Below are 22,426 nucleotides of genomic sequence, written 5' to 3'. Positions count from 1 at the left end.
ATGATTTTTACCTGAAACTCCTTGAATTTTTCACCTTAAAAGTCCTTTAGGATCTTTGTTATGAGCACACTATGGTTTGTTGCAGGTTTAGAGAGTTCTGTGGGATTTTTTTGTTTTGTTTTGTTTTGTTTCTAATGTAAGACACAGCCTTATAATCTACAGCAGTGTTCACTAATTAAAATTGTAAGCATAATTACTATCCATGATACTTATTATTAGTTAGCATTCATAAAGCCTCAAAATTCACTTCATCCTTTCAAGTAGTGAGTAATTAGTTTCTTTGAGTTTGTAGCTCTAGTATCCCTTTATGACCCGTTTGGAAGAAATAAACAACCAATCTCCCAGGAGACTGTTTTAAAAAGCTGGAAATATATTGTCCAGCTAGTACAATGAGGCTAATACAATGCAGAAAATATGACTTTTCTGTGGTTTTTACTAGCCAGTTTTTCCTTGTATTTATTCAGCCTTAATGCGTACAAGGAATGTTGGAGAGATAGAGATGAATCACTCGAAGATTCTGTCCTCAAAGACCTTCAGGTTTTGGTGGAAAGAAAATAAGATGGTACATATATACGTAAATCGAAGCGTAGTGGTGCATGTTGGTATAGATGACCTCGGGCACTGGCAAAGCAAGGAATGACTGTTCTCTGATGTATGTTCTGCACCTAACATAGTCTCTTAAAATAGGAGGTTTAGGGACACCTGGGGGGCTCAGCGGTTGAGCGTCTGCCTTCGGCTCAGGACGTGATCCCGGGGTCCCAGGATTGAGTCCCACACCGGGCTCTTTGTATGGAGTCTGCTTCTCCCTCTGCCTGTGTCTCCCATGAATAAATAAAATCTTAAAAAAAAAAAGGAGGTTTCATAAGTAACTTTTTGGAGGATCAACAAATGAATGAATAATTGAATGTTTTAATTTGTATTCCTCCCGAGATGCATCAGTGGGATACTGATTTTTTTTTTTTTTTTGGTCTTAATCTGACTTGTTTTCATTGTTCTCAGGTATCTCAGGCAGCATGGCTGTCTCTTTGCCACCCACCCTGGGACTCACTTCTGCCCCAGATGAGATCCAGCACCCACATATTAAATTTTCAGAATGGAAATTTAAACTGTTCAGGGTGCGGTCTCTTGAAAAGGCACCTGAAGAAGCTCAAATAGAAAAGAAAGTTTCCTCCGAGGGGAAACCCTCTCTGGAGCAATCTCCAGCAGTCCCGGACAAGGTTGATGGTCAGGACGCAGCCCTGAGTCCACCAGCATTGAAAGCTCACCCCAAGTTTCTGAAGGAACCCCACAATGATGGGAAAACAAGAGACAAAGCGATCCACCAAGCCAACCTTCGACATCTCTGCCGTATCTGTGGGAATTCTTTGAAAACGGACAGGCGTAATAGGAGGTATCCGGTCCACGGGCCCGTGGATGGCAAAACCCAAGTCCTTCTACGGAAGAAGGAAAGGAGGGCCACATCCTGGCCAGACCTCATTGCCAAGGTTTTCCGGATCGATGTGAAAGCAGACGTTGACTCCGTCCACCCCACCGACTTCTGCCACAAGTGCTGGAAGGTCATGTACAGGAGGTTTAGCAGCGCCCCACGCGGGGTTTGCTTCCCGAGGAAGGCGGCCCCGGAGTGGCTCCCCCACGCGCCCTCCTGTGACCTCTGCCGCGCTGCCCGCCAGGGACTCAAGAGGAAGAGTCCTCAGCCAAGTGCACAGCTCAGCAAAAGGCTCAGAACCGTGCTTGAGCGGGCGGGCAGGGCCCGTGGGCACCGGAGAAGAGCCCGGGCCAGGCTCTGCGACAGCGGGGCAACTGGGAAGGCCTCCGACTGCGGGAACGTGCACCTTGGTACCGAGCTCCTGGCGGTGGACTTCCCGGCCCACTTCGTGAAGTCCATCTCCTGCCGGATCTGTGAGCACATCCTGGCGGACCCCGTGGAGACCACGTGCAAGCACGTGTTTTGCAGGGTCTGCATTCTCCGCCGCCTCAAAGCCACGGGCAGCCACTGTCCCTGCTGCCGGTATCCCTGCTTCCCTACCGACCTGGAGAGCCCGGGGAGGTCCTTTCTGAGCATCCTGAACTCCCTGATGGTGAAATGTCCGGCCAAAGGGTGCGACGAGGAGGTCAGCTTGGAGAGGTACAACCAGCACGTGGCGGGCCACAAGGACTCCGACCAGACTTTTGTGCACATCAACAAGGGGGGGCGGCCGCGCCAGCCCCTGCTGTCGCTGACCCGGAGGGCTCAGAAGCACCGCCTGCGGGAGCTCAAGCTGCAGGTCAAGGCCTTCGCCGACCGGGAGGAGGGGGGCGACGTGAAGTCCGTGTGCCTGGCCCTGTTCCTGCTGGCGCTGCGGGCCAGGAACGAGCACCGGCAGGCCGACGAGCTGGAGGCCGTCCTGCAGGGCCGCGGCCCCGGCCTGCAGCCGGCCGTCTGCCTGGCCATCCGCGTCAACACCTTCCTCAGCTGCAGCCAGTACCACAAGATGTACCGGACCGTGAAGGCCATCACTGGGAGGCAGATTTTTCAGCCGCTGCACGCCCTGCGGGCCGCCGAGAAGGCCCTCCTGCCCGGCCACCACGCCTTCGAGTGGCAGCCGCCTCTGCAGAACGTGTCCTCCAACGCCCACGTTGGCATCATCGACGGCCTGTCGGGCCTGTCCCCCTGCGTGGACGACTACCCCGTGGGCACCATCGCCAAGCGGTTCCGCTACGATGCGGCCCTGGTGTCCGCTCTGATGGACATGCAGGAGGACCTCCTGGAAGGCGTGAGGGCCCGGGGCCTGGACGACCACCTCGGGGGCCCGTTCACCGTGGTGGTCAAGGAGTCCTGCGACGGCATGGGGGACGTGAGCGAGAAGCACGGCGGCGGCCCGGCCGTCCCCGAGAAGGCCGTGCGGTTCTCGTTCACGGTCATGAGGATCACCGTGGCCCAGGGCTCGGAAAGCGTGCAGGTGTTCGAGGAGGGCAAACCGAACTCGGAGCTGTGCTGCAAGCCGCTGTGTCTCATGCTGGCGGACGAGGCCGACCACGAGACCCTGACAGCCATCCTGAGCCCGCTGGTCGCGGAGAGGGAGGCCATGAAGAGCAGCCGCCTCCTGCTGGAGATGGGGGGCACGCTGCGGACCTTCAGGTTCATCTTCAGGGGCACCGGATACGACGAGAAGCTTGTCCGGGAGGTCGAAGGCCTCGAGGCCTCGGGCTCGGTCTACATCTGCACCCTCTGCGACGCCACCCGCCTGGAAGCCTCTCAGAACCTCGTCCTGCACTCCATCACCAGGAGCCACTCGGAGAACCTGGAGCGCTATGAGGTCTGGCGCTCCAACCCCTACCACGAGTCCGTGGACGAGCTGAGGGACCGGGTCAAGGGCGTCTCCTCGAAGCCCTTCATTGAGACGGTGCCTTCCATCGATGCGCTCCACTGCGACATCGGCAACGCGGCCGAGTTCTACAAGATCTTCCAGCTCGAGATAGGCCAGGCCTACAGCAAGGCCGGTGCGTCCAAGGAGGAGCGGAGAAGGTGGCAGGCCACGCTGGACAAGCATCTCCGCAAGAAGATGAACCTGAAGCCCATCATGAGGATGAACGGCAACTTCGCCAGGAAGCTCATGACCAAAGAGACGGTTGAAGCAGTCTGTGAACTAATCCCCTCTGAGGAGAGGCACGAAGCCCTGAGGGAGCTCATGGACCTTTACCTGAAGATGAAGCCCGTATGGCGATCTTCGTGTCCTGCAAAAGAGTGCCCAGAATCCCTGTGCCAGTACAGCTTCAACTCCCAGCGTTTCGCCGAGCTCCTGTCTACCAAGTTCAAGTATAGATATGAGGGCAAAATCACCAATTACTTCCACAAAACCCTGGCCCACGTCCCCGAAATTATCGAGAGAGATGGTTCCATCGGGGCCTGGGCCAGCGAGGGCAACGAGTCTGGCAACAAACTGTTCAGGCGCTTCCGGAAAATGAACGCCAGGCAGTCCAAGTGCTACGAGATGGAAGACGTCCTGAAACACCACTGGCTGTACACCTCCAAATACCTGCAGAGGTTTATGAATGCTCACAATGCGTATAAAAAGTCCGGCCCTCCCTTCGACTCACAGGCAGGCTTAGGCGATCCATTAGGCCTAGAGGACTCTCTGGAAACTCAAGATTCGATGGAATTTTAAGGAAGGCAGATGCTTTTGAGTTGGTTTTTTGCAAACCAGTTTTCCCCTGGGTTGCACTGGGGCCTTCTCACACCCTTCACTCCTATGTGTGTGTGTGTGTGGGGGGGCTTTGCCACCCAAGCAGTGGTCCATAGGAGAGGCCAGCCGTGCTGAATCCATGTCAGGAATGGATAACTGATGAACTGATTGCCCGAACCGTGTAGGGAGTTCAGAAGAGCAACAGGAGAAATCAGTTATTTGAAAGCTCAATAACTGAGAAGAGGAGTAACTGCAGGGGACCAGACATGAACAAGGAAGTGCGTGTGTGTGACTGAGTGACACAGAAAATCAAAGTCAGGGTTATCAAAGAACAGCCAGGGAAGCCTGGAAAGGAATTTGTCTTGTGGGATCCGTTCCCCACCCCTTCGGTTTAGCATAACTTTGTATTGAGATATGCGTGTTTTTTTTTTTTTTTAATGCCATTTCTGTAGAATTCCTTATTTTACAAATTTCACAGATCTGGGCTTATTCTGCAAGATCCAAAACTCTTTAAAAACTTTTATTGGATTTCTCTACCAATAACATCTTACACACTTGGATGGCATGACCTTCACAGAGTGCTCTCAATGCGTTTTCTTACTTGGGACATTTATGCAGAAATACCTTATATCCAGGAAAATTTTGGAAAATCTGCCCCCCTTCTGGGTTTCAGTGATGTCAGCATTGAGTGACTGTAAGAGTTTAGGAAGTCACCTGCTACCATGAAATTTTCAATAATGAAGTTGGAAGAATAAAAAACTGTTTTCTACAGTTATTTGTTGAATCTTCTGGTAATACATTTTTACTTAGCTGTCGGTAGCCAAGTATGCTTCTTATTTTTACTTTTTTAATTTCAATTAATTTAGCATCTCCAGCGCTTTTCTATAGGATCTCGAAGCCACAGAGGCTTTTAAGATTTTTACTCACTGTGTAAAAACAGGTTTAATGTCTTACTGAAAATTTCTGCCCGATTTTCTCCAGATGAAATCTGGGTCAATTTTGCTAAGTCCAGATTTCATGGAGTCTTTTCCTCTGCAATGTGTTACTCTTTCTATTAAGGTCAGTCTAATTTCAGTGTATTCGGATTTTTGTAGCTGGATACTTTTGTACTCTTCTTACTTGCTAAGTTTAGATGAAGCCTGTTCATAGCGCAGGGGAAGGGTTAACATTTGTAGAGTGGGTTTCCCCCCACTTTTGAATATTTTCACATTCATTTTGCTTCATTTCTCCTCACAACAACTCTGTGAGGGTAGACGTTGTTACTATTCCCGCTTGATGGAGAGTTAAATCATCAGCCCAAAGTTACGGTGTTGATAAATGCCTAATCTGGATGCAAAGCAGGGCTTTTGTCTCCAAATTCCATGTTCTTTCTACCAAAATAATTAACTACCTTTTTTTTTTTTTTTTTAATAAGACAGTGTCATAATTTGTTTAGGATCCCAAACTAATCACTGCAGTTTATAATTCTTGGGAGCAGGGATGGCTGGGTTTTATAAGTCATTATTGTGCTTTGATAGAAGAAAGTTATGGTAAAGCTCCCAGGAGCCCCCCATAATCTCTGGTGGCTCCAGTTATTTGGAGACTATTGTCTTCATCCTTAGGAATTTGGGAATTGCCAATTGCTGGCAATTTAGAGCAGGCATGGGATTTTATATGCTAGTGAGTCATAATGATATGTTGGTGTTAATTAGTTTTTTTTTCTTTCTTTGATTTTATTGGCCATAATTGCCACTGTTCATACACAGTATATCAAAGAGCTGTGTAATTTAGTTGTCAAACGTGTGTCAGTGACATTATCCTAAATGATATGCTTTTGGTACTTATACAGGGATTGAGCCCCACAATTTCCATTAAAAAATACAGCAGTTTTCCTTGCTTTTCCTATACAGCATATATATAAATTACAAAGACATTTGTAATTTAGTTATCAAAAATATATACACATTTTAATTGTATTTTTTTCTTGAAAGTGTCGAGTTTTGTATTTTGCAAATTAACGGCCTTCTGAGCCACCCCTTCCCTTCCTCTCATTTAATTCTTACAGCATGCCTCTGCACTAATAAACAGCTAAATTCATGTAATCATTCATTTCCTGAAGCATGCTGGTGCTGGTTATTTGTAGATTTTTTCCCCTCATTTTCACCCTGTTCCTTGATTGGTGGCACTGTAAATGCATTCCAATATTAAATTCTCCTTTTCTAGCATTGTAGGAATGCATGTGACTAACAGCATGATTTATAGCACAACCTTCCCAATAATCTCTTAATCAGATCACATTTTGATGAACCCCAGGAACATCTGGCTGCAGGAATTTCAATATATAGAAATGCTGCCTATCGTGGTTTTAGCCCTCATGGTTGAGATTGCAATACCCAAGACCTGGTTTTATTCTTGCGTTTTAGTTTTGACAATGCCCATTGTAAGTCACTTACTCAAGAAAAATTCACCACACTGAATGGAGCATTTTTGAGGGGGTATAGACTGGGGCTTCAGAAGGGCAATGCATTTTCCTCCCATGAAACCAGATTCTACAAGTTTTCCTGTCAACCCATGGAGGCGGGGGCGTGGGTAGTACAGGGACCAGAGATAACAACTGATGAAGACTTGTTGAATGGTCGGGGTGAGGTCAAGAAAGTGCTTTGGGATTAATAAACATGCCCTGTGAAGCAAGAGCAGGAGAAAAGATGTCTTTTCTTTCCAGGTGAGCTGGAATTGAGGTTTGCCTCAATTTGTTTTCACGAAATATAAATGAAGATAAAGATTTTGTGGGTTGAGTATGTAGGTCTCGCATTACATCAAACAGAATTCAAATTCTGCACAGCCAGGAGGCAGGATTTGTAAGCACCAGCGGTGTTTGGGAGGGTCAAAGCATCATGTGGATGCAAGTGATTTTTGATTGCAGCTGTGTATATGTCTCCGGTTTTTGTATGAGAGACAGGCCATTCTTTTAATGTAAGGAGGTTTTAAGTAAGAGTGGATATTTTGTTTGATTTTTTTTTCTCTTTATAGTAATCTACATAAATATACCTCAGCCATCATTTTTGGTAAGATTTTTGTGCAGAACTGCACTTTGCTTTATTTTCTTAACAAATAATCATAAAGTTTGTTTAGCGGCTCCCAAGAGCCTTCTTTTTTGTGTGTTAGGGAGAGTTCAGGCGCCAGAATGCAGTGGAAGTTATTTGATGCAGGTCGCCTGTGTTTCCGTGGCAAATGTCTTCAAATTAAACAAAGTATGTGTTTCAATACTTACTTTTATATTTTAATGTTTTTACTCCTTATAAGTATTGTGGTTATTGTTAACTTTGTTTTAAGCATTTGAAATAAACGTTTAGAATTTGGAAAGAGCGTGTATTGTGGTTTATAGTCAAATAAGACTACTGAGTGCAACATTTGAAAGAATGAGGTAACGCATATTTCTTGGAGGAAATACAAAATAAATTTGGTGGCCTTTAGAATAAAGGGCAACAGGATAGTGATTAATAGGTATAATTTACCCTAATCTCGGCTGAGACCATTCGTTTCTGGATATTTGAAGTGAAGAGTAAGCCTTTCGAAGATGTAGAATTGGAAAAATCAATGGACTCTTTTGAGAACCTGATAAGAATGTGGGCCTGTTCCCCAGAGAGTTCATGTTTTCATATACTCAAAAGTTTGGTCAGAGTGGTTGACTTGTCCACGATCACATGGACTGTGGCAGCACTGGCCAGTGCTGCTCCTGATGGCAATGATGATGGTGATGATACTATTACTACTACTAAAACAACATCTGCCTCTTAGCAAACAGGGTGGAAGGAAGGACACGTGGTTTTCTCACTGGATCCTTTCAGGGGGGTACTGCGATTACCTCTGCGTTGTGCACGTGGTCGCTGAAGCTTAGCTCAGCCTGTAAAGGGCAGTGCCACAGCTCCACTGTCCCCCCACCCCCCACCCGGCTCTGCCCATCCTACCCTCACACGACTGGGTGGTCTCCTTGTAGCCATGAAGTGTGTGAAGCAGCTCAGCACCCCCTTCGCTGGAGACCTCCCAGCTCTCTTCTGCTCAGGACGGAGATTCAGTCTGGCGCTTCTGTGCAACTGTACCAGTTTGTAAAATACTAAAATATGTCTGTACTTGTAGGCAAACAGCCTGTGTCCTGAAGGCCCCAGTACCCTTTCAGCTCTGGCAGCCCGCTCCATCCTCCAGGAACTCACCATCCAGCAAGTCACAGGTTCATACCAGCACCTCAGGGAGCCTTCAGGGACTGCTCCCGCCCCATTTTCTTGGATTGATTGCTTTTTTAAACCCTGCTATCCTTGCCTTGTTTTGTCTTTTTTCCAGCTTCATTGAGCCATAATTGACAAACAGAATTGTGTATCACGTGCATGACACGCTGATTCGATATATATTGTAGGGTATTTGCCATAATCTCATGAACATATCCATCATCTCCCATCATGACCTTTTATTTTGATGGGGTGAGGGTGTTTAAGATCTACTCTCCTCAATTTTAAGTGTACAAAGACAGAATTATTAACGGTAGTCACTGTGCTGTTCTTTAGATCCTCAGAACTTACTCATCACTGAAAGTTTCTACCCTTTGACCAAGTATTTGAATATTACGCCTGCATTAGAGAAGGAAGCATCTCTTCACCCTTGAAAGCCTGGCTAAATTCTATGTCACTCCTGATACCCTTTCTAACTGTTTCAGCCTTTATTTTTATTTTTTGAGAGGGTAAGAGCAATAGAGTATGTGAGTGGAGGGGGAGGGGGCAGGGGAGAAGGGGCAGAGAGAGGGAGAGAGAGAATCTCAAGCAGGCTCCATGCCCAGTGTGTGGAGCTGGATTCGGGGCTCAATCTCAGCCTAAATCAAGAGTCGGATGCTTAACTCACTGAGCCACCCTGGTGCCCCTTAGCCGATATTTTAAGTACATATGTATAGGATGCCTTCTACATGTTTGCTTGGCACTAGACATACAGTGGTGAACAACACAGTTTCTGCTCACTGAAGAGCTGGGTGGAAGCAAACATTAAAACCAAGGTAAGCCTGATAGATGCATCATGACACGCCCTAGTAGGTGTTATGAAGAAGAAGTACTGAGTACAATCTGAGGACAGTAGGATAATGGAATTTAAACTGGGAGATTGGAGAAAGCATCTAGGAAGAAGTAACCTTTGAGGAGAGATGGGTAGAACGAGTGAGGGGTATAGACCTGGAGCATACTTAGCCGGTGGGAAGACCCTGAGGTAGAGAGCACTTGGTAGAGTCTAGGAACAGAAAGAAGGTCCCTCTGGCAGGATGGGACTGAGCGAAGGCGGGGAAGGGGTCGTGTGTGTCTGGAGAATCAAGCAGAGGCCTCATTTTGCAGGGCACGGCGGGCTGGGTAAAGACTTTGAGCCCTACCCCAGTGCAAACGGAGATCTCTGAAGAGTTTTAAGCAGGCGATGGATGTCATCCATGCCAAGCCAGGGGTGGGACACGAGTGAAATGCTTTCAGAAGGTACAAATGTGAGGGGATTTGTCCAAGACTGAGAAGGGTCACTCATATTTATTTAAATGACAGAGTAGCAATTTCAAACCTTTTTGATGTCCAGTATACATGCCTGCTAATGCACACGTCTCACTCCCTCAGACAACTGTGGCCAACCCTAGGCAGGAGGACACCAAGGGAGGTTTGGCCGTAGCATCGTCTTCTCATGGATTTAGCATTTCTTCCTATGACAGTTTTCCTCTTTCTCTTGGGAAGTTCCTTTGCTCCTTAGCTTCTATATAATCTCCACCCCCACCCCCCCAATAGTGACAGTGTATCTCTGCCTTTACAAAATCCATGCTGAGCTCCTTGCAGGCCAAGAGGTTGAGCTTGAGCTCCTGAGGTGTGATCAAAGTTGCATTCAGTTAGGCATCTTTCCATTTTTGTCTTTAAGAAGTTCCTTGGTAAGTTTTCACCCACAGAGATCAATTCTCCAATCCTCTAATACCCTCTGGATGTCCTAAAAGTCAACTCAATTCTGACATTAACTATCCAAAGTTAATGAACAGCTAAGTCCCCTAAGACTGCTCCCCACCCTAACACCAGACACAAATGAGAAGGTGCTCGGGCTGCCCACACGTCTGCCTGGTCAGCTACAAGTCTGAAGGTCCCCCCAACCCTCTTTCCCAGGTTTGGTAGTTCATAGGAATGGCTCGCAGAAATTAGGAAGCCACCTTCCTTACCTTTTACTGGTTTGTTATAGGGGATGCAAATGAACAACTAGGTGAAAAGGTCTGGGGATGCCTTGAGTCCTGAGCTGCTGTCCCCATGGAACTGGGGTGTGCTATCTTCCCACTCCAGAAGCTCTCCAAACCATGTTGTTTAGGGGCTTTTGTGGAGGTTTCATCATCTAGGCACGATTTATTGAATCAATGGCAGAAGTTGGGGAGTGTGGTTGGGGGTGAGGCTGAAACTTTGAAGCTTCTCATAAAGGCTTGGTGTTTGCGGTGACCAGCCCCCTTCCTGAAGCCATCTAGGGCTGTCAAGGGTGGCCTCATCAGCACAAAAGACTCTCAGGGCACCTGGGTGGCTCAGTTGTGATCTCAGGGTCATGGGATGGAGCCTGGAGGTGGGCTCCCAGCTCAGCGGGGAGTCTCCTTCCCCCTGTCCCTCTGCTCCTCCCCTCATTCTGCACTCTCTCTCAAATAAAATCTTAAAAAAACAAAAACAAAAAACAAAAGACTCTCCTATCACCCTTATCACTCAAGAAATTCCAAGAGTTTTAGGAGCTCTATGCCAGAACAAGGGACAAAGACCAAATATCTTTCTATGATGCCGCGTTCATATTTTTTAATGGTACAAGACTGGTGATTTGGTCATCTTTTACATACACACCCAAACCCCTCCTCTTTTGAGTTATCACTATACATTTTGCACAGCACTTCAAGCCATCTTTTCTACATTTTATGGTTGTCTTAGACATATCTTTTAAGCAAATGTCAGTATAATGAAGGAGACCTGGGCTGTTACAGAATATTTTAGTCCAATTTCTTAATTTATCCAATTTATTCCAGGTTAAAATAAGAAAAGTAAACTGTTATTGCAGGGATAGTTTGCGCTACACAATTTCAAATTTATCATGCACTACTTCAAGTGTATTATTTCACTTTCTGTAACTCTCCTGTCCTGACCCTTACCCCATTCTACAGCAGGACAGTAAGTTCTCTAAAGATGGGGCAATTCTTTTGTTCCTTTTCAGGTCATATAATTTTTATTGTGGATCTTGGATTTTCTTTTCTTTTCTTTTCTCTTTTTCTTTTCTTTCTTTCTTTCTTTCTTTCTTTCTTTCTTTCTTTCTTTCTTTCTTTCTTTTTTTTAATTTAAGATTTTACTTATTTATTCATGGGAGACACAGAGAGAGGCAGAGACATAGGTGGAGGGAGAAGCAGACTCCATGTGGGAGCCTGATGCAGGACTCGACCCCAGGACCCCGGGATCACAACCTGAGCCAAAGGCAGACAGATGCTCAACCACGGAGCCACCCAGGTGCCCCAGATCTTGGATTTCCAATAAATATTTACTGATGGGTACCTTGAAGAGGCCCGCTAATAGAGGAAGTAAGCCAAGGGATCTTTATCCTTAACCTATACATACTCATCAGCCTTTTAAAAAGAATGTTATTGACTATTTTTCCTTCTTATTCTAAAAATTATAATGTAAATGAATGTACATTTACTGGATTGATATCTAGAGATGGAATAATGTATTAGTTCTGTTAGAAATAAATGTGATTTGTTAGATGTTTTCTGACAGATCTAGGTTTGGGAAAATGTGATATCATTTATGGTAACTTCCAAATCAAAAAACAATATTCTATGCTAGCATGAAATTTGGTGGCGTATACATAATTTGGAATTCTTGTCACTGTGGATTAGAATGGCTGCCTATTCGATCTAAATTTACTATGAAATGCCCCAGAGTGATACAGAAACAGACTAAGTCCCAGGTGGTCTTACAGAGGGAACTGTGGCCATGCTGGGAGAGGAAGGGACAGAATGACCTCCTCCTCATCATGTGATCCCACTAGGGACCCAAAAGCAGCTGAGAGAGAGCTAGATCTAATGATATCTTGTGTTTAAGGCTGAGATACAACTCAGAGGTTATCATTAAGCTGATAACCTCAGGCCCCTTGGGAGTGTGGATGTTGTAGCAGGAGCTAGTGAGAAGGGATGATGACCTTAAGAACCAGATGCTTCACCCCCACTCACTCCTATTTCTGGCAATTCAGCATTATGTTTCCCCCTGGAACTTGGATAAAAAGTTGGGTGAGAAGAGGGAGGACCCTACATTTATTGAAATTAAATTTCCAACACACAGTAAAAAAGGATGCATAATACAATGTGAGTTATACAAACATACAGTTTCATTTCTTGTACTTGTGAGTGTGTAAGTGAAGATTTGTAAGTGCTATGGCCATCGAGGAGGTGATGGGGTTCAGAGCAGTCTTCCTGGGGGAGCAGGTATCTGAGCTGAGATTTAGAGTGGATAGGAATGGGCCAGATGGACTAGGATATTAGCAGGAGTTAGAAAGCACAGAGGAAAAGTATGCCCAGCAGAAGGGGTGGGTTTGCTCAAAAGCCCTGAGTACTAAGAATGTTATCAGTTTAGCATTTCTGGAGATTGAGCACAAAGTGTGAAAGGAGTGATGTAACAGGAGGTGGAGGGGAATGGTATGAATGAGTTGTATGTGACTTTGTTTTACAGGTGAAAATCTCAGGGTGCCAGCCCTTGCTTACCTTTTCAGGCTCATGCCACTCCCCATCCCTCTTGTTTGCTCTGTTTTACCCGGATTGACCTTTCAGTTTTCCAGAAGTGATAAACTTCATCTCACCCCAGGGTCTTTAGACTATTCCTTTTCTTTACACTTCCCTTCCTCATGACACATTAAGTTTACTTGTACTTGGAAATGGGTGCAGTCCTTTAAATGATCACCTAGGAAAGCCATATACTTATTTATTGATATTATTCTGATAAACAGTTTCCAGACTTATCTTTAGAACCTATTTATGAACCATCTTAGAAAGTCCATGTTGTAACTTGTACTCAGACTTTCTTTCTTTCTTCTTTCTTTCTTTCTTTCTTTCTTTCTTTCTTTCTTTCTTTCTTTCTTTCTCTCTCTCTCTCTCTCTCTCTCTTCTTTCTTCTTTCTTCCTTTCTTTCTTTTTCTTTTTTTACCTGAAGTGGTAATATAACACTGAGAATCATATCTACTAAGCTTTGGATGATGTTTGTCTGTTTCCAGAAACCAACCCCATCTCTAATGGTGGGAGAGGGGGAGTTGCTAAGTTTTGCCAAAGGACTGAACCATAGGCCTTGAAGGTGACTGAAATGTGAGTCCTAGAAATGCTTTAAGCATGGGGCGCCTGGGCAGCTTAGTTGGTTAAGTTCAACTTGGCTGAACTCTTGGTTTTGGCTCTGGTTATGATCTCATGGAGGTCCTGGGATCAAGCCCTGCACTGGGCTCCGAACTCAGTGTGGAATCTGCTCCAGATTCTTTCTCCCTCCTCCTCAGCCCCTTCTGCTCATTCTTGCTCTCTCTATCTCTCAAAGAAATAAATAAAATCTTAGAAAAAAAAAAAAGGAAATGTTTTAAGCAGAAGCGGTATATCATTGGAGTGAGTACTCTCTTAATGTGGTTCATTTGAACATTTGCATATGCTTATTAGAACACAAGTCTCATTATCTTTAATCTCACATCCGATGGACTCCCTGGTGAGGTGACTTCAAAAGACCTATTTTTACTCAAATATATGGTAAGCAAAACCAAAGTACTTGCTTTTGTAACACACACTCATATAACACACATATATATCCCCCAAAGTAGCTATGCTGGTGGGATCTGAGTTTAACCATAGAACCCAGTGAGTTCAGAATTAAATCATTTAGATTATCATATCTGAACCTATTGACTACAAAATAAATACAGTAATAATTCTTTAGCCACTCAGTCACTATAGGCCAGTCAAGATAAGGAAATGTAGCTACTTCTTGAAGAAATAACCCTTTTGAATTCTATGAAGGATATTTTAGTTTTAACTTATGTCACTTCCTATTAACAGGAAAAAAAGAGAAAGAAATCAAAGTAGAGGGATCCTGAGAAAATTAAATAATAAAATTTTGTCCCTAATTGGGACAATGAATAATTGGAAGAAATCACTATCAACGGAAAACATTTTAATGTTTTATTAATTTTACATCGGTGACAAAAACAACAAAAAATCAAAACAATGGTAAATAGTTCAAAAGGAATATAAAAAAAAAAAAACCAAAAGGAATATCCATTAAGCAACATTACTGAAATGAACTGAACATGATTTAATTTATCCAAGTTACTTTTAGCGTCTAAGACATGGAACTAGTGCAGATGAACTTGTGTTCCAGGGGTTTATCTCCCATATGGTCATGTTTTCCCTAAATGTGGTAATATGACTTCACACACTGTGGACTCTCAGGGAAAACTGATGAATAAGAAACTATGGCTTAAGCCTTTTAGGATAAGGTGAGATGCTTTGCCAGAAAAATACCCCAAAGGAAAAACATTTCTTTCTAAGATAATTTCTAATTATCTATCTCTATATTGATAATTTCTATTTCTATATTGATAATTTCTATTATCAGTTGATGTCTTAATGGCTCAAAACAGTCTTTTTAACCTTCTTTCTAGGAAGTATCTAATTAAACTTCAGTAGACTCACTGATTTTATAAATTTCATTGGCAGCAAATTCCACATATCAGCTAGACTCATACACACACAAATTTATTTTTCCCCATTTAAAATATTTTAAAATTAACTTTAGAAAATTATTTAAACTTTTTTTACTTGGGGGAAATAATATTATTATTCTTTTACAATTTCATTGGTGGTCCTCTCTTAGTGTGCTCTCTTATACTCTTTCCCCAGAATGTTAAGTAGCAGTGGACTTCAGTTTTCATTAAATCTCTCAAAGAATTGGTTCAAGTGACTTTCCTTGGTTGGTCATCTGTGCACCAGATGGTGAGGGGATCCTCTGAAGAAAGTTTATGCAGGTAACTTGGTAAGTATAACAAACTTGACGTAGATTCATTTTCTCTTCCTTCACCTCAGTGGAGACTTATAGTTTAGATAATCTATATGGAACTTATTCTGTTCACAGGCATAATCAAGAGGCCAGTTTAGAGTTAGAGGTATATAAAGAGCACTAGCGTGGGATACAAGTGTTCTTGGTTTCAATTTTTGGCCAACCACCAGGTTGTTGTATTGTACAAAATAATTCATTCAATTCCTTTGGGAGTTAGTTTCTTTATTGGTTTGATTTTGTCTTTACTACTTTATAGCTTGTTACCAAAAATCATAAGAGGGGATATAAGCTTATCTTATTATTACTGCTTCTGTATAAGATTCCTTGAACGAAAAAAAATTCAGGTCAGAAATTCTCATTTAAGATATCTTTGAGTAAGAGATTTTCAAGTATTTTTTAGCATTGTATTACGAACGCTTTCCCCAGGCACTTAATTGATAAGACTAAAAGAACACATAGATGTTTTCAATAAGTCAAAATAGAAACATACTTCTCATCATTGTCATGACTCTTTAAAATAGGTCTAAAACGTTGATGCACTTGAATTTGAAAGGCTTTTGTGAAACTAATCAAATAGCCTTCTAAGAAAGGATTTCTTGGCGGGGGTCAAAATTTTCCCAGGACCTTTTTTGTGGAGGGATTTCAGTGGAGGCTTTTTTAAGGGTGGGGCTTTTTTGGGGGTTTGCAGTGCTCTTGCTATCTTCACATGCTCATTGCAGTAATACTTGTTGCTTCCTTCCGACAGATGGATGAGCGTGTGTTCTGCTAGATCCATGCACTGGGCATGGACCCAGTGCCCATCTCCATGAGAGCAGTAGATCATGGCAGGTTTGTTGAGCTCCGTTGAATAAAATGGTACCCAAGTGTTGACATCCACATCGCAAGTAGGGCAGCATGTAATCCAGTAGCCTGTCTCTGACTCATCTTCCTCATCGTCTTCATTATAGGTGTCAAATTCATCATCACCATCAAAACTATTTGCTTCTGCGCTGAAACAAAACTCTTCTGAGTCTTCAAAGGGAGTGGAGTCCCCTGGATCTTCTGTTGATGTCTGACTATTTGCGAGTGTTTTCTGATCTTCATTCGCATCATCTTCAACACATTTCAACGTATAGAAATAGAAAGCTTCTGAAGTAGCCTGTTTATTGTCTCCTGGTATTCCAAGGAAGACAGTTCCATTTCCCATGTTGCTCCCAAACCAGATCTTGCTGTGCTTAATATCTGGGGTCCAATCTGGAGTCTCCATCTCATGAATTTCTATCTTATCGCCCTCAAAAGACACCGTGTTGCAGACCAACCTCTTTTGATTTTCAAGCTGATAGCCACCAACGATAACAAATTCATCACTCTTTGTTTGAGTCAGGATTGCGCTGGAGACGGAGATCCCTCCTGGCAAAACTGTGCAACTCACAGCGGGGCTACCCAGTGGGAGATCAACTTTTATTTTGTATAGGTTGGCAGGGCGGATGTTATTGGCAAGTGAATGTCCTCCTAAGATATAAATGGTATCATTTCTGGCAATGGAGACGTGAAAAGATAGCCCATCCTGAAGTTCTGGAAGTAGGTATGATGTAGAGCACCCAAATTCAAAATCCACCAAGAAGACATGGGGCAGACAGTCAGCTACGCTATTCCATTTTTCCGTGGTTCTTTGGGCAGCAGGAATGTAAGACCGTCCTCCAAAGAGAACTCCCATGCTTCTCCCTTGACTATACACCATGTCAATGGAATGACCATATCTGGCTTCAGGAACATCTCCTTCCAGGTCTTTCTCCGTGCAGCGAAAGGTCACCTTTTTGTTGTTCTTGCCAACAATAGACATGACGTAAATCTTATCTGAAAGCTCATTGTTTGGTGTTTTCCCTCCATGGATGATGTACTCATGCTTTCCAGATTCTAAGCTGCCTCTGAATATGCAAGTGGCCGGGTAACGAAGAGGAGGAAGGTAGCAGGAATCCTTGGAGAAAACTGCAGGCTTCAGTTTGAGGTGGTTATGCTTTACATCAAAGTGGAAAACTCCAGTGGGGCAAGACCTCTTCGGCCACCCTTTCTGGCCAAAGAAGAAAACTTGCCCATCAAAGTTCATCAGTGAGAAGCCTGGTTGAATTAAGGCCACGTTATTACTGACTGTTACCATCTGTAGTGACATATTTTCCAATCCTGGGTAGATCTTTTATCTGGAAGAATTGTAAAAAAAAAAAAAAAAAAAAGACTTATTGTATCTAGTCATATAAAAATCACTATGCTTGGATCATCTCATGTTTAAAAAGTAAAAAAAAAAAAAAGTTCTACAAGCTTGTAATTAGCTGAATTAGCAAACCCCAGGCAGTCAGGTAAGCAAAGAGCCTCAGAACCTTCCTTCTCAGTACGCATCCAAGCAACTGGGACCTATTTTAGACCTGGACCATCCTCCCTTAGGTTTCTGGGAATTGTAGTCCCTTCCCCCCCTCACCTTGCCCGCTTGCCGGCAGGAAGAACTACATTTCCCAGGAATCCGTTCTCCCGGCGAGGGTTTGCGCTGCCCCAGGAGAGGAGACTCCTAGGATGCGTCCCCAAATAGAGACGCTCCGAGTGCGAAGTGATTAGAGATGCGAGCCCAGGCGGGAAACTAGGGGACGGGAGGTGAGAGTGGCTGACACGCACCCCGCATGCGGGACTCGGGCGGGCCGCGGCAGCGGGGGGAGCCGGCGGCTTCCGGGGCCTCGCGGACTGGTGGCCGGTGGGGAGCCCCGCTGCCGGGGGCCCCGGGGCGGTTGCCTAGCAACGGCAGCCTGGAGGACGCCGTGGCCGGGGCGTCGTTGCAGACTGGACGCAGCTGCACCCCCGAGCGTCCCTAGGATGCCGGGACCGGGCGGGGGCGGTCGGGGGGGGGCGTGCACCGGGGGCCCCGAGGTCCCCAAAGCCGTGACCCCTTCACAAGGATCCCCTGCTCGCCTGACCTTAGGGCGAGCCGCGAGGACCCCCCCCCCCCCCGCCTTCTCCTCTGGTCTCTTGTCTTCCCCTTGCCTCTCCCTCCCCCCCCATTCTCTCTCTAGGAAAGTTGGTTCGCGGCTTGACCTCCTCCACAGCTCTTTACAGCCCAGGACATTGGAAATGATTCTTTAACACCCGTCGCAAGGCAGGCCCCAGGACCATTCAGGAGGCTTCCTGCTAGTGTCACAGTATTTTCAAAAAGGCATTGACGGAGTAAGCTTGATAGGCTTTTATTTACATTATTAGCACTCACCTTAGAGAGAGAGGCCAGGAACCTTGATAACACAGGTGCAGTTTGCAGAGTGAGGTCACCTTAGACAGAGAGAGAGGCCAGGAGCCTTGATAACGCAGGTGCAGTTTGCAGAGTGAGGTCACCTTAGACAGAGAAAGAGGCCAGGAGTCTTGATAACGCACGTGCAGTTTGCAGAGTGAGGTCAAAGACACCGCAAGAGAACAGATTCCTGACTGTTGAAATTGTTACCCTGCTCCAAAAACAGCTGGAAGCGGAGTCTCTGCAGGTGGCTCTCAGGCCTTCAGAGTCTGGATTCAGACCCACCTGCTAACTCTATGAACTCGGCATTTAACATCCCTCTCTGTCTCAGATTTCCCCATCTGCAGATGAGATGATTACCCACCTCCTTGGTGGATGTAAGTCATGATTGGTAAAAATCAATACAGCATTTATTAAGTCAGTGAGTAAGGCTCATAGAATGGGGCCTGGCACGCTGGTCGTCTTTATGATCATGCCTGCACTTCTTAATAGTAAAGATTGTTAGTGCCCAGGTACCTGCCAGTCACGGCAGGTGGTGTTTGTAACGTTGGACATGGTGAGAAGGGATCCGGTCAGTGGGTGTAAACCCATTAACTTTTTAGACTGACGAGAATTGGATAAGCACATACAAGGGAGATGCTGGTGGTGAGCCCGAGTTAAATAACAGGAAATAATTCATTTATTCTTCTGTTCCCCTTTCTCTAGCCCTTCATTAATTATGCAGACTTTGACGTCTGAGTCCAAACCTGGGCTCTGATACTTAGCTGCCAAGATGGTGTAACAATCTTGGGCAAGTCATTTTTTTTTCCCCTCTCTGTTCTTTCTTTCTTGTAAAATGGGAGGAGTAGTAGGACCTGTTTGTTGGGTTGTTTTGAAGGATAAGTGGGTTAACACATGTTAAGTCACGAAGCACAGTGCTGCTCGGCGCATTACAGGCATTTAATAAATGTCATCTGATCCTATGTTTTTATTCTCCCCGCAGAACTTCCTTGGACCATTTAGAATCTGTGGCCAGTCTGATGAGATGTTGGTGGGGCTTTTTGGCTTTGAAGCACTTTTGTAGATCAGACGTAGTTGATGGAGAACTCAATGTTCTCTGCTTAGTGTAGCTGGGAAAGTCCTCAAGGTGTGCTAGTTTAATGATCCTTTTGAGAGTCATTAAACCAAACGAGGACATGGTGAATGAGAAGGATTATTACTGAAGTCATGAAAGCAAGCCTGCCTCTTCTTCAGGCCCCGGTATTTGTAGGTTCAGCAACTTGCCCTACTAATGAAATAACATGGGCATTTTCTTTATGCATGGCCTATCCAAGTATGCGTAAGACAAAGCTTTTGTGGACTAAGAAAATGCTCTGCATTGGAATTAAAAGGAAATGTTGCTGACTCTCGATTCAGTAAACAAAAACCATAAGTGGTTGCACTCAGCATGGTATGTTGATGATTGTCAGAGAGTTGTCCACTTTTGGGTGGAGGGAGCCCTGAAGCCAAAACTGTTCATGTTAAACACCTCTGAAAACTATTATTGGGATATAAAGCAAGCCATGCCGGGGTAATGGATTCCAGATCTCAAGGGATGAGCGAGCATACACCAGGAACACTTGCTTTTAAACAGCGAGGTTTTTTTTTTTTTTTTTTTTAAGTTTTCATTATAGCCCACTGGGTTCATTTTAGGGAATTCCGCTTCTCATGAGTGAAAAACATGATTACTGTAGATTAACAGACACATTTTCTTAGGCAAGACATAAGGAATACTACCCACTTTTTGTAGCTTAGTTTTTGGGTGCCTGAAGATTCCTGACCTGTTCTCCTTTGGATGCCTTGCTCTCGGTACACCTCTTGATTTCAGGGCCTTAAAAACAGTCGTGAGGTTTATTACTGTTAGGATGAATTATCTCTCCTCTTGTAACACAGTTCAAGGATTTGTGCGTTTAATTTTTAGAATACTCCATTTTAGCCGTGACCAGATGACTTAGAATTTAAAGAATAAACAGGAACATTGAAAGCATCTTCACAATTATTTTGCCATATGTATTTTTAGTTTTTGAAATTTGCTTTATTAAATGTTTTCACTGGCCGTAGATAATTGTATAGTTTCCATGGTTTTAATATGACTATATTAGTTGCATCTTGGTTTTTAAGAGTTTTTAGAAGGTTCTACTAGAACTAAAATAATCTACTTTCTTTAAATAGGCTGGATAAGAAAGGGCAGCTTTTGAAAAAGAAGACACTGTTCTCCAGCTGAAGGAAGTTTCAAAGTCAACACATTAAAGATTCTTTTTAACAGACAGAAATAGAGGACCAATAAATTTATACAATTTTCCCAGCCCCATGCTAACATTCCTCAGCAGGGAGGTTTTCATTTATTCACTGTGAAGCTAGGGCATAGTTGAGAATCAAAAGAGGGACTAATGGTGTGGGGTCTGGGTTTGTAGTTTCTTGTGTCTGAACTAACTCTTTCTTCCTTCCAAAGAAAGGTACTGTACTCTGAGGCATTAAATCTTACTGATCAGTGTTGCCCATGTTTTCCTGATTGCTCCAAAATAGCAGGTAACCTCATGTAGCTGCAATCGTTTCGTGCATGAATTAACACTATCTTGCACAGCTAATCAGGTTCGAGGCATACATTATTTGATTTTTTTGCTGGCACCGAAGCTAGGATTAGGTCTTTTTCCTGACACTTAATGCCAGAGAAGTATTTACGTACTGAGATTAACACGTGGGTTCTCATGCCACAGGAATTAAATCCTTGCAGCAGCCTGATACCAGAAAGCCCCATAGTTTCCAAATTTTACGGCATCCCTTCCCCATCTGGACACCCAGTCCATCTGTAACTAACACGCTCCTGAAGTGGGGCATCATCCTTCCCTTACCGTTGACAAACGTGGGTGCCCATCTTTTAGCTTTGGTAGAAACGAAGGTATTGGACCTACCTGAAGGCCAGAGGGGATGCTCACCCCTCTCTGAATCTTTGCTGCTAAACCAGGTAGTAAATGTCAGCACTTGGGTAAGATTCACTGACTGCCCACTCTGACCGTGGCAGGCAGAAGGCGCACAGTAAAGAGAGCGTGTATATGTGCCTACAGATGTTGCAGTGAACACTGATCTAACGGGAGTAACCGGCTGTGACCGTTTTTTTTTTTTTTTTCTTTAGATGGTTGAGGGAGATATCCACCTGGGTATACTCTCAAGATTTAACTATTTCCTAACTGGTGAACAATAGAAATACAATCCACTATTTGTAAAGACCAAAAAAAAAACAAAAAACAAAAAACAAAACAAAACAAAAAAAAAAACCACCAAGCCCCACAAGAACCATCTGGCTGAAACACCTGATTCTTATCTTTATTAAAAACATTTTAGAAAAAATGTAGAAGAAAATGAATATAATTCCTGTGACTTAAATAATACTGTTCAAATCAAATGAAACATTACTTTTCCTAAGGCAGAGACCACTAACACGTGCCAGTCATTTTGATCTTGAATTGTTCTTCAACAGTCTCATTTTCTTTAATGCAGAGCTCAGAAGTCATTGTAATTATTGGAGGCCTCCTACCAACTTTGTATCAGGAGCTGCTGTGTAATATTGTTCAGCAGAATGATTAAGAAAACGGGCTTTGGAGTCAAACTGACCTGGTTTTCTTCGCCAGCTCTGCCATTTGCCAGTGGAGTCATCCTAAACTCTAAGCCTCTGTTTCTCTGTCTCTGAAGTGGGGATGCTAGAAGTAGTCACCTCAAAAGATTGTTGCAAAAAGATGAAGTCAGATAATGTCTGTAAAGTGCTCGGTGCCCGTAGCAACGAATGAGAGTTCCTGTTGCTGCGTATCCTTGCCAGCATTTGGTGGTGTCCGTGTTCTGGATTCTGGTCATTCTAATAGCTGGGTAGCGTGCTGTCTCCTTGTCTTATTTTCTATTTCCCTGATGACATATGATGTGGAGCATCTCTTCATGTGCTT

At 44.3% G+C, this 22,426-nt stretch overlaps 3 protein-coding genes across 3 annotated transcripts in view; 2 read left to right on the top strand and 1 right to left on the bottom strand.

The window, feature by feature from the left end:
• The first annotated feature begins 1,013 nt into the window (after positions 1-1,013).
• Positions 1,014-6,081, top strand: RAG1 (recombination activating 1). Its single transcript, XM_041773539.1, has one exon. The coding sequence runs from the start codon at positions 1,014-1,016 to the stop codon at positions 4,143-4,145; it is 3,132 nt and encodes a 1,043-aa protein (XP_041629473.1). The 3' UTR covers positions 4,146-6,081.
• Positions 6,082-15,794: 9,713 nt separating this feature from the next.
• RAG2 (recombination activating 2) lies at positions 15,795-17,378 on the bottom strand. The gene has a single exon (XM_041773423.1). The coding sequence runs from the start codon at positions 17,376-17,378 to the stop codon at positions 15,795-15,797; it is 1,584 nt and encodes a 527-aa protein (XP_041629357.1).
• Positions 17,379-17,720: 342 nt separating this feature from the next.
• The window catches only part of LOC121472133 (intraflagellar transport associated protein), a 63,516-nt gene continuing 58,810 nt past the window's right edge, over positions 17,721-22,426 (top strand). Inside the window, exon 1 of the mRNA XM_041723204.1 lies at positions 17,721-17,851. The gene's annotated coding sequence lies outside the window, so the exon portion shown is untranslated. The remainder of the gene's footprint in view (positions 17,852-22,426) is intronic.

This window comes from Vulpes lagopus, chromosome 11, assembly GCF_018345385.1.
Source record: "Vulpes lagopus strain Blue_001 chromosome 11, ASM1834538v1, whole genome shotgun sequence".
Taxonomy (NCBI): domain Eukaryota; kingdom Metazoa; phylum Chordata; class Mammalia; order Carnivora; family Canidae; genus Vulpes; species Vulpes lagopus.
This window is presented reverse-complemented; position numbering and strand designations above follow the sequence as displayed.

Excerpts from the sequence above, each read along its gene's own strand:
- RAG1 (XM_041773539.1), top strand. The coding sequence starts at position 1,014 with ATGGCTGTCTCTTTGCCACCCACCCTGGGACTCACTTCTGCCCCAGAT.
- RAG2 (XM_041773423.1), bottom strand. The coding sequence starts at position 17,378 with ATGTCACTACAGATGGTAACAGTCAGTAATAACGTGGCCTTAATTCAA.